The sequence below is a fragment of the Nerophis ophidion genome, linkage group LG05 (genome assembly GCF_033978795.1).
Source record: "Nerophis ophidion isolate RoL-2023_Sa linkage group LG05, RoL_Noph_v1.0, whole genome shotgun sequence".
NCBI lineage: Eukaryota > Metazoa > Chordata > Actinopteri > Syngnathiformes > Syngnathidae > Nerophis > Nerophis ophidion.
This window is the reverse complement of record NC_084615.1, coordinates 44,382,048-44,394,777: the sequence shown is the minus strand read 5'-3', so window position 1 is coordinate 44,394,777 and position 12,730 is coordinate 44,382,048. Positions and strand designations below refer to the sequence as shown.

The 12,730-nt window shown below is 37.7% G+C and overlaps 1 protein-coding gene across 5 annotated transcripts in view; it reads right to left on the bottom strand.

The window, feature by feature from the left end:
• Positions 1–12,730, bottom strand: part of LOC133553154 (1-phosphatidylinositol 4,5-bisphosphate phosphodiesterase beta-4-like) — a 162,082-nt gene that overhangs the window by 12,902 nt on the left and 136,450 nt on the right. For all 5 annotated transcript variants that reach the window (XM_061901031.1, XM_061901034.1, XM_061901030.1 and 2 more), the window contains 4 exons: positions 12,426–12,550; positions 9,210–9,261; positions 1,446–1,548; positions 1,196–1,360 (listed from right to left, as the gene is read on the bottom strand). In XM_061901031.1, coding sequence (XP_061757015.1) covers positions 1,196–1,360; positions 1,446–1,548; positions 9,210–9,261; positions 12,426–12,550 — 445 coding nt within the window. The remainder of the gene's footprint in view (positions 1–1,195; positions 1,361–1,445; positions 1,549–9,209; positions 9,262–12,425; positions 12,551–12,730) is intronic.

Sequence of the window (12,730 nt, the reverse complement as noted above, 5' to 3'; positions counted from 1 at the left end):
ACACGGGTGGATATGTAGCCCAGGAGAACGAAATATAGAAAAATGACTAACACTAACATAGAAGTTGAAATACAACATTTTAAAAGAGCAGCAACTTTAGTGATAGTCTTTATGTTTACTATCTGCTGCAGCGCCAGTAATCCTGCCCTGAATGTGGACTTGCAGGCACTCAGAACTTCTAAGTCAGTGGTCCACAACCTTTTTGTAGCTGCGGACCGGTCAACGCTTGATAATATGTCCCGCAAACCGGCGAGTCTTGAAAAAGGGAGGTTTTTGTCATGAAAAAGAGAGGTTTTTTTGGGTTGGTGCACTAATTGTAAGTGTATCTTGTGTTTTTTTATGTTGATTTAACAAAACAAAACAAAAAAAAAACAAAAACAAAAAAAAAATAATTATTCTGCGGCCCGGTACCAATCGAGCCGCGGCCCGGTAATTGGGGACCACTGGTCTAAGTGACTGTATTGGTCCCGACTGGGGGAGTCCACTAATTTAATCAGAAAAGGTACTTTATATCCAAATATTTTTAATCAGACTTTTTGTTTTTGTCTGCAAAGATTTCACTCCTCTGATATAACATGTTCTAAGAACATGTTGTGTTCTTGTTTGTTTTTTAATTATTAAAAAAACAAAAACTGAAATAATCATTACACATGTTTCATGTGTTGGTATACATTATTTTACAGAATCTCAAATTCAAACTGCACTTTAATGTATTTTCATTCAATATAAAAACAATCTGTGTCACCACTTGTTTACCGAAGCACTGGTGGAAAGCATTGATGACTACAAGTAATTAAAGAATACAAACAATAATTTACTATTTTTATGGTATACTTATTAATGATGAAAAACTGTATCTATCTGAGATTATTTGCGATTAATTTTGAGTTAACTATGAACAAAATGCAATTAATCCCAATTAAATATTTTAATCGTTTGACATCCCTCATTTAAACATTTTAATGAAAACACAAATACACAACTAATCCTCTAACACTTTTTCTGGTTATTTTTGATATGTGTAACTATAATGTGTTTTCTAATAATACTCAATACATAATAAAAGCTAATATAAAAAAAAAACGATAAAAAAAGATACGAATCAAACATTAACATATTTTCTACTAGTTTTTGTATGTTATCTTTGGCCCTTCCATCCTTTTATTTTCAAACCTTCACAACTTCCAACGCCCACCTTTCTGAAGACGAAGGGCTCCTCGTTGTAGGCGGGGTTGAGGCCGTTGTTCATCACCATGCGCGTGCGGAACTCTTTACGGATGGTGTCAGTCGGCAGGCCGTACATGTCCACTTCCACGTACGTGCCAATCTTCTTGTCCGACAGGAACTGGCCCGAGAACACCTGCGTTGAGAAGGTGGGTTGACAAACTTATGATTGGATAATATGATGGTTAATTCACAGTTCGTAGGTAATGAGAATGTCTGACCTGCACACTGCAGGTAGCAGCGATCACACCATCTACTGGCGTCTCAGAAAAAGGGTCAAACATCCGGTCCGAGCGCCGCATGAAGTCAGGTTTCAGCAGATACCTTCAACACAAATGAAAAGGTTTTAGTCGCTTTTAGGTGATTATTGCTTTTGGATATGCTTAACAAGTTAAATTGAATAACATCACATGTCTCGGAAGGAGTAAGAAGAAGCAGAGCTAATTTCATGAAAAACTCCTATTGCTGCTTATTTACACGTTTTTGTTAATGTTAAAACACTTACTGTTTTTAGGTGTCACCATTTTATTAGAAAGAGAAATGAACAGAACAATAAATCACTTATTCAGTAACGTTGTAAACACAAATGTTAAAAAAATCAAATCCGAAAAATGGAAATAGAAGTTAAAAAAAAAAAAAAAAGATATATAAAAGAACAAAAGATGTTAAACAAATACAGATAAAATACATTAAAAAAATGTCAAGTAAATAACAATAAAAAATACAATTGAATATTTTTGAAATAAAAAAAATAAAAAATAATTAATAAATTATTGCTGTATATTAAAGGACCAGTAGAGTGGAAAAACAAGTTGACTTTATATGCTTAATTGTTTTTGTTTGTATCCATTAAACTACCGGTATATCCAATTGATAGGCTCCAGCACACCCCGCGACCCCGAAAAGGACATGCGGTAGAAAATGGATGGATATCAATTGTAATGACAATCTGCAAAATATGTGAAAATACTGGCAAAACATCACAAAACGCCACAAATTCAGACAGCCATTTTGAATATTCCGCTTCGAATATCTCCGGCAATTTCCGTAGATTCTACTTCACTGGAGTAACACTTTGACCATATTATCAGATTAGTCATACTAGAAATACGCAAAAATTGGAAAGAGATGTGCTGTTAATCATTCACAATCCTGTGGGGACGGCGTGGAGAAGTTGGGAGAGTGGCCGTGCCAGCAATCTGAGGGTTACTGGTTCAATCCCCACCTTCTAACATCTTAGTCATGTCTGTTGTGTCCTTGGACAAGACACTTCACCCTTGCTCCTGATGGGTCCTGGTGAGCGCCTTGCATGGCAGCTCCCGCCATCAGTGTGTGAATGTGTGTGTGAATGGATGAATGTGGAAATACTGTCAAAGCGCTTTGGGCTCCTTAAAAAGGGGTAGAAAAGCGCTATACAAGTACAACCATTTACGTAAAACAAGAACACATATGCTTGGCCGTTTTATGCATTCATGCATTCAAAATAAATAGCCAACAATTGAGTCAGGAGATCGAGGGTCCTCTGTTTCGCTCATTATACTCTCTTTTGAAACATCCGGAAACCGCCAACAATACTCCATTTACATGTCATGATCTGAAAATCAACAAAACATTAGCGACATTGTTATTATAAGCGCAAACGCACACTGCCTATTTTAGCCGCGCATTAATAGCAGTGAGCAAATGCTAGCTTACATTGCTTTTGTTGCCACACTAAGCCGGTGGCTGTTTCTGATTTGTCTCAAGCTTGCTAAAAGTAAATTCTAGATTATAATTCATGCATTTCTCACAATTGTTGTAGAAAAATATAGCTATGGACCGACAGGCTGGTCGACTTTCACGTGCAGAGATGGTAAAAAAGACCTAGTTGTTGCTCCTTTTTTTAACCCTTCGTAAGGATTGCGATTGAATCGTCATCTAAACGGGATTATGTTAGAATCTTGTCGGTCAGCATCCCAGAGAGAGTGGAAATTGTCTAGTAAGTGTTTGTTTTATTATGGTTTATTATGGTTAGTTTGTATGTTTAGCACCAACCAATGTTGTTACAATAAAGCTGCAGCCGTTACGCACTCAGCTTTTAAAACGTATTGCTCATCCTCTTTGTGTTCCGGCTAAAACATATAAGGTTCTGGTTCATAATTTGTCCCAAAGTAATTGTTGTTGGCTCTCACAAAGTCTACTTGATTAGCATTGTTGTTGATGGAAGAGTGATCTCTGGTTCCTAACGCTACGTCACAGACCACGTGACTGGCTGGCTCATTAACTCTCAAAATGGCTGGGGAGGTGTAATTAATCTGATATAGCTTCAATATAGAAGCAACTTGTTTTTACACTACACTGGTACTTTAAGCATCAACTGAACACAAATTATCAGTAAATAAAATGTGTTGATTGATATTAAGCAGGGGTCCCCAAACTTTTTGACCCAGGGGCCGTATTGGGTTAAAAAAATTTGACATGGGGCCGCCATATATATATATATATATATATATATATATATATATATATATATATATATATATATATATATATATATATATATATATATATATATATATATATATATATATATATATATATACATACATACATACATATATATACATTCATACATATATATATATGTATACAATCCAAACTGTCTTTTCCTTAAAATGAACAAAAGTCATATGTTCACTGATGTTTAAAAACTGTACACTCTTGTGTATAGTTTCCCCAACGATTTCGGCATTTTTCCCCCTCGTGCACTAATTGACTGAAAGATCGCGCACTTGCCGCCTTTGTCGTGCAAGCGTGATGACGTCTCGTTACCGCTGGGAAAATGCATTTTTAGACAATATGATTTGCTTGAGCGGCTAGAAGACCCAATAACAAGCGCTAGAAAATTGATTGATGGATGGGCGAAATAGGACAGATTAAAAAAAAATTAATAAATACCTTTTTTTTTTTTTAGTCGGGACTACCCGCGAGCCGGATTTTGGACGCTGGCGTGCCATATCTGCCTAGGAGACCCGGTAAAAATTGATTGAAGGATGGGCGAAAAAGGACAGATTAAAGGTGTGAGTTTTTCCTTGCCTTTATGTGGGCCCTACCGAGGATGTCGTTGTAGTTTGTGCAGCCCTTTGAGACACTTGTGATTTAGGGCTATATAAATAAACATTGATTGATTGAAAACATTTTTTTTAAATACCATTTTTTTTTTTTTAGTCGGGTCTACCCGCGGGCCGGATTTTGGACGCTGGTGTGCCGTATCTGCCTAGGAGACCCAGTAAAAATTGATTGAAGGATGGGCGAAAAAGGACAGATTAAAGGTGTGAGTTTTTCCTTGCCCTTATGTGGGCCCTACCGAGGATGTCGTTGTAGTTTGTGCAGCCCTTTGAGACACTTGTGATTTAGGGCTATATAAATAAACATTGATTGATTGATGATTGATGATTGATTGAAAAACATTTTTAAAATACCATTTTTTTTTTTAGTCGGGTCTACCCGCGGGCCGGATTTTGGACGCTCGCGTGCCCTATCTGCCTGGGAGACCCAATAACAAGCGGTAGACAATGGATTGAAGGATGGGCGAAAGAGGACAGATTAAAGGTGTGAGTTTTTCCTTGCCCTTATGTGGGCCCTACCGAGGAAGTCGTTGTAGTTTGTGCAGCCCTTTGAGACACTTGTGATTTAGGGCTATATAAATAAACATTGATTGATTGATGATCTGTGTTGGCCCTGCGATGAGCTGGCGACTTGTCCAGGGTGTACCCCGCCTTCCGCCCGATTGTAGCTGAGATAGGCGCCAGCGCCCCCCGCGACCCCAAAAGGGAATAAGCGGTAGAAAATGGATGGATGGATGAAAAAAAATTTTTAAATACCATTTTTTTTTTAGTCGGGTCTACCCGCGGGCTGGATTTTGGACGCTCGCGTGCCGTATCTGCCTGGGAGACCCAATAACAAGCGGTAGACAATGGATTGAAGGATGGGCGAAAAAGGACAGATTAAAGGTGTGAGTTTTTCCTTGCCCTTATGTGGGCCCTACCGAGGATGTCGTTGTAGTTTGTGCAGCCCTTTGAGACACTTGTGATTTAGGGCTATATAAATAAACATTGATTGATTGATGATTGATTGAAAAAAAATTTTAAAATACCATTTTTTTTTTTAGTCGGGTCTACTCGCGGGCCGGATTTTGGACGCTCGCGTGCGGTATCTGCCTGGGAGACCCAATAACAAGCGGTAGACAATGGAATGAAGGATGGGCGAAAAAGGACAGACTGAAAAAAAAGTATAAATACCATTTTCTTTTTTTTTTAGTCGGGACTACCCGCGGGCCGGATTTTGGACGCTGGCGTGCCGTATCTGCCTAGGAGACCCACTAACAAGCAGTAGAATATGGATTGATGAATGGCAAAAAAGGACAGATTAAAACAAAAAATAATAAATAAACAAAATAAAAGTTTTTTTTTTTTTTACTTGGTACTACCCGCGGGCCGGATTTTGGACGCTGGCATGCCGTATCTGCCTAGGAGACCCAGTAACAAGCGATAGAAAATGGATTGATGGATGAGCGAAAAGGGACAGATTAAAAAAAATTATAATTTAAAAAAACAAAAACATCGTTTTTTTTGTTGTTGTTTTTTTTTAAGTCGGGACTACCCGCTGGCCGGATTTTAAAAGTTAAAGTTAAAGTACCAATGATTGTCACACACACGAGGTGTGGTGAAATGATTCTGCATTTTGGATGCTGGGGTGCCTTATCTGCCTCGGACACCCAGTAACAAGCGGTAAAAAATGAATTGATGGATGGGCGAAAAAGTAAAGATTAAAAATAATAATAATTAAAAAAAAATATATATATATATACTATGTATATATACTTTTTTTTAACTTGGTATTACCCGCAGGACGGATTTTGGATGCTGGCGTGCCCTATCTGCCTAGGAGACCCAGTAACAAGCAGTAAAAAATGAATTGATGGATGGGCGAAAAAGGAAAGATTAAAAAGAAATAATAATAAAAAAAAAAAAAAAAAAATTAAACAAAAAAAAAAAATATATATATATATATATATATATATATATATATTTTTTTTTTTTTATTTTTTATTTTTTTTACTTTGTATTACCCGTGGGCCGGATTTTGGATGCTGGCGTGCCTTATCTGCCTAGGAGACCTTGTAACAAGCGGTAGAGAATGGATTGTAGGATGGGCGAAAAAGGATAGATTAAAAAAAATTATAATCGAAAAATAAATAAATACAATTTTTATTTACTTTTTAAGCCAGGACTACTCGCGGGCCGGATTTTGGAAGCTGGTGTGCCGTATCTGCCTAGGAGACTCAGTAACAAGTGGTAGAAAATGGATTGATGGATGGATGAAAAAGAACAGATTAAAAATATAATAAAATAATAAAAAGAAATAACAATAATAATGTATTTATTTATTTTTTACTCGGTACTGCCCGCGGGCTGGATTTTGGATGCTGGCGGGCCGTATCTGGCCCGCGGGCCGTAGTTTGGGGACCCCTGATAGTAAGATTAAATTCAATATTCTGCTGTTGAATAATTCATCATTCATTGTCAAACTCATTGTCACTGCTGTATCGTTCAAATGTCTACAGTCCCCACTTCCTGCTTCCAATTCCAATCCAAACTTCACTTTATAGCTAATATATAATCATTAATAATATCATTAAATTATTATGTTTTACTACGCCCAATTATTAGTCAAGAATATGTATATTTAAGCACATTTTCAGCATTTTTTTTGTCTCAATAATTTTTTTTTTAAGATTAAAAATGAACTTTAAATAACAAATGTAAGGTACTTAACTGTATTGCACAGCAGATCATTGTCATCCTCAAAGGACAAGTTGCAGCATTTTCACAAGTTAGTGGTTGTGTTTAAGAACTGTGTAGTTAACTGTATGTGAATCTATATTATTGTACAGTATGTCTTGTTTGTATTACAATGCAGCAGTGATGTCTCAAGCGATACTGAAGCATCAATGCATTATAAAACCATTAGGAGCGTCTCTCGATACCCATATGTGTATGTCACTTTGAGAAAAAAAAAAAAAACATGATAGATGCAGCTGCTGTGTCATTTGACTGAGAAGCTCCAAACTTTTGTTTGTCGTCAGGAAGCATTTCTTTCGGCTCGTACTAAATAAAGTCGGAAAAGTGGCGTGTCGCATTTGACATCAGTTTTTTCATCATTGTTTTACTAAGAAAAAGTGTGGGATCATATTTGTATTATGGTATCAAAAAACATAAAGGTTGTTTTTTTGTTTATTATTTGGCTCATTGACTACAGTTGTGCGTTTAATATTCCCTCTTGCGCAGATATTCATGGAGAAAAAACTCAACCCAATTATATTTGCCAATATCTGCAAACTTTTTTAAAATAAATTCAGTACATTTTGTAAAAGATTAATAAGACTTTAAATAATCCTACAAAAATAAATATCATTTTCTTTTTTTGGGGTTTATCTTTGTTTTTTTTGTACATGTATCAATGTGTTTTTAACATTTTCGACCCCACGAAGGATCAATACGACTATTGCAGCAGTTACTGGGGATCATAAAAAAACAACTATTTTTATATTTGCAGGTCAAATGTAGTGATTGTTTTAATCCAGCAGATAGCGGCTAACCACTATAAAACACTAACACAGTAACAGTATTACTGTGTTAGTGTTTTATAGTGGTTAGCCGCTTGTATCGACAGTGGCACGCTCACTGTAGATACAAGTAGTGAGTGTGCCAAACACTCACTGAGGCATAATTCACCCATCAATACAGTACAGTATGTTTGATTTTATATTATTGTGTCTACTATATTAGGTAAAAGTGACAATGCAAGTATTTTTTAATGTTTAGAGGAGTGGTTCTTAACCTTGTTGGAGGTACCGAACCCCACTAGTTTCATACGCGCATTCACCGAACCCTTCTTTGGTGAAAAATATATATATATATATTTTTTCAAATTCAAAACAAAGTTATATGTTTTTGGTAACACTTTATTATGGGGAACACATTCTAAGTAACAAAGATTTAATTTAGAGTTATTTGGTCAGGGTTAGAGGGTTAGGGTTATAATAAGGCCATACCGAATAAGGCATAAATTAGTACTTAGTGAGTAGTTAAGAGAATATGTTACTAATTTGCATGTTAATAAACAACTAATTAATGGTGAATATGTTCCCCATACTAAAGTGTTACCATATTTTTTACCATATTTTTTTTACTGGTGCACAAAATGAACCGTGCATAAACATCACCTTGTTCAAACAACAAAACCAAGACAGTGCATAAACTCACAACAAATTAGACACCTGCAAATCAGTCAGCTGTTGCCATATCCGTAAACGCCGATAGGGAGAAGTTTGTTTTTACACGAAGAGTCGGGTGTGTTTTGAGCTCCGCCGAACCCCTGAGGCCGATTCACCGAACCCCTAGGGTTCGATCGAACCCAGGTTAAGAACCATTTGTTTAGAGGGTTGTAAATATTTTTTATGGCTTATATGAAAATATTCAATTTATAAATGAGAATTCATGCTTTGCAGAAACTCACTTAACGCAATCAGGTCTGAAACCAATTAACGAAGATAAATTAATACATATTGTAATAATGACAATAAATTAGTTTCCTGATCTATGCATGTGTAGACATAATTTTTTCATAAAAAGTACTTTACATGGATGTTTTTCAGTGCTGTGTAGAGAATAAGGGGCCCCAGAGGACAGTCTGTTTTAGTGAGTTGCATTGGTCGCAATGGTTGTGTGGCAAAAGTCCGGACATCCTATTACAAGCATTGGCGCTGGAAATACTAGACAAGAGGAAGACACGGATAATGCTGAAGAGTCCTCTCTAAAAACTACTTATACGGACCCTCGGGAGCGCACAATGGTGCCCGTCGTGGGAGGCAACCACTAATGAGATGTGATAAGGTTTAAGAGATGAGAGAGGCAGTGTCGGCAAGGAAGATACTCTCTTACCCGCACGAGCCGTTGTATTCAAACTTGCCCTGGTTCAACTGCATGGACAGATCTGAAAAAATACACAAAAATCCAATGATGGCACATTTATCCCCCCCCAACTCCCCAAAGCTCATCCTCTCCTGTGCAGTCTTCCACATGAGCGGCTGCAAGAGCGCCATATGCTGAACTATGTTGGCCTCTGGTCATGTGGCAACAGCTGCTTTCCAACAGGCTGCTTCCTCCACACTGCAGACTGTGCTTGGTTTCTAACGCTCAAAAGCAGAACCACTACATTGTAATGCACCTTGATTCAGACTTCAACTAATAAAGTTTTGCATCAAAAGGTTTGGAACTCTGTTAAAACCATATGTGGCAAGTGTCAACAGCAGGGGTCCTCAATAGACGGATTACGGTCCAGATGGAAACTACAACATAATCAGACTTTTTAAAATATTTTATTTAACTAACACAACTTTTTAGGAGATTTAAATACATTTTATTTTGACCTGTGCAGCTTTCCTCGTCATTACGGTAACCCACTAAACACACAGGAAATATACACACATCTATCACATGCATTGTAACTCCTCCCATGTGACACGAGGCGGCCAATGACACGCTCTATTAATGGCAAGAAAGTATAGGGTACAAAAATAATGTTGAAAAGATAAAGAACAAAAAACTGTTCATACAGGTCATTTACCCCATTTGGTTAGTTTTTAATAGTCCACATATTTGTTGGAGTAAATGTTTATGGTATTAGATTTTTCCAAAAGATAATAGTGTGGCTAAAGGTTAACATTTGCAACTTCAAAAATTCAAACAAATAAAAAGCTTGTGTTATTTTGATAACACTTTTTCTTTTTGGGTTTCAAGGGTCTGAAGCATGTCCGCTTTTTCTACGGGTTTATGTTAAAATAATTGTTTATAAAACTCAAAATGCTCCTACTCAATTTTTCATTATATCATATTAGAGATGTAACGGTATTGTAGATACCGCGTTATTGCGGTTCCAAAATCTCTTTACAACAATGCCATGACGTGTGACCATATCAAATGAAAAACTTGGTGAGTATAGTTTTTTTCTGGCGCGTGTGTGTTGGCTGGTCGAAAAATAAATTACATTTGCCATAATCCTGTGCGCAGCGGACAGAGGATTTGGGAGATTCTCTCTCAGATTGCCAGCCCAGCTGATCACCGTGCACCTGCATATGTTGCCACGACTCGCTGCATAGGCGACACTACAATTTGTACTACTGCAACTTTCCTTTTTTAAATAAGCTGTTTAAGAAGAATTATTAAGTCCGAAGCGTCCGTCTTTTATGTTACGCACCCCTTTTAGATAACACCACGTCACGGCGACCGTAACACTAACAAACAGACAGACAAGCCCTGGCAAAAACATAACCGATTTGGCAGACGTAATAAACCGTGCCATGGTCGTCTCGAGTGGTCCAAGCCAAAACAAACTTGGTCAAGGTGCACCACGCCCACGGTCGCCTTAATGCACAAGGCTTACCTGGGCTGAGGCCCGGGGGCCCCCTCCCAATTTGGGGCACCCGATTTGATAGCGGAATGCAATGATTGGTCTTTATAGCTGTCAATCACAGTTAACCTTTATGGGAAATTGCTAAACATCAATTTGTGAGGAATTTACATTATTGAAAGTTAACAGTTAACTTTTATGACAAACAGCATTTTCTAAACTGATACACATGTCAACTGCAGAGGACAATGCTTCTCAAAAAGTAAAAGTTGAAAGACATTAGAGTGAATATTATTGTTTTACAATTTTTACACATTTACATTGACATTTTAAGTCAGTCAATTGTATTTTATTTTAATACTAGCTTGTCACAGTGGATGTTTACGCATAATTCTTTGCACATAAAAATACATGTTTGTAGTAAAAAATATGATTAGAACATTTAAGCATTATGTTTGTGTTCAATTACAGTAAGTGTGTTCATTCTAAACAATCCTGCCACTTTATTTTACACACTATGGCATTTTACATATTGCTCGTATTTCGACTTGTGACTTCTTTCCGGAAGCGAAAACCAGTGCTGGTCAACCAAGCCAAGATGGCTGTTTTACAACGATCAGCGCACAAACTATCTGAGTACAAAAGAGGCTTAAATCTTCCTGCAAAAAGCAGATACGAGCAAAACAGCCAACTATGAAATGGAAAAGATCCCTATACTTTATCAAAAAAGATTTGTCGAGTGATATCAAGGATTATAATTCGGTCCTATTCTCAGACAAATTTAACTCTTGTGCTCTAGACATCATTTTACACGACAAAACAGTGGAAAATGTGGAAAGGCATGAAGGTCTACAACTTCTTTGAGTGTGGCTGGGTCAATGAAATTGTTGTCTAGATTCTCCCGGATGGATATGCATCGTTTAAGCTTGGGTAAGGTTGCAATTCATGAGGTATCTTCGCGTCTACTCCCATGTTTGTTGCTGTTGCACACAACGTTTACGTGTAGCGTACGTATCATTTTAGTGACTATCTTTTCAAATAGAGTGCAGCACTAATTTCCCCAAGTCAGTCTTCTTCTTCAATTTCTTCTTGACAAGACCATTTATTTTTCAAAATTTCCACTTGTGTTCAGTTCTCAGAGAACCGGCAATTAATGACAGGCTGACAATCCCTCTGCTGTTCTCACCAAACAGGAGAAAGAAGCAGCTCCTACTGACTTGTGATTGGTCAGAACGTGCCGAGCTCAAGCACATGGCTATTTTCATTATGATTTGCATATGTAAAGGACACACGGTCTAGGCGTGCCGGGCCACACACTCGTCTACGGAGGTTTCCATGTCGATTGCGATTTACATCTGAATTTCTACTGACATACGCCATTTTCTGTATTTAATCGTACGTCCATATTTAGTAGGACAGCCATGCAACTGTTGGTACATCAGGCCCCAGGTCTGCCCCCTGGGCGTTGAGTTTGACACCTATGCTGTATACTGTATGTCATTTGATTATGCTTTGATAAGGTCACAGTAGTATGCAAAACACATGCATAACTAATACATCCCAGTGCAGTGGTAGCTCCTAATATTTATAATTTCTGCTCTTAAAAACATTTTGTCCATCGCACATCATTAATTTATTTTCAAGGCAGTGTATATAATTATATGCAGTGTGTGTGTGCGTGTGTGTGTGTCTATGTTTGTGTGTGTGTGTGTTTGTGTGTGTGTGGTCCACGTGGCGTGATGCGGTACCTGGGGTCTGGAAGTTGAGCGAGACCATCTGGCAGCCTGCGTTCCAGAAGATCTGAGGCATGTAATTACTGGAATCCACTCGGCCCCCTTTGGGGTAGATACGGCTCATCTGACGCTTGTTGTAGCTGCACTGATGCTCAGGAAAAATTACAACAAAGACACACAGTAAGCACGTGTGTGCGTGTACATCAGATGGACTATTTTTAGACTGAACAGTTTGGGTCAAGCAGTCCCCCTGGAGCAGGAGAGTGAAAATGTGTGTGTGAGGTAAGCAAATGCAACATGGTTCAAACCCACACTTGTCT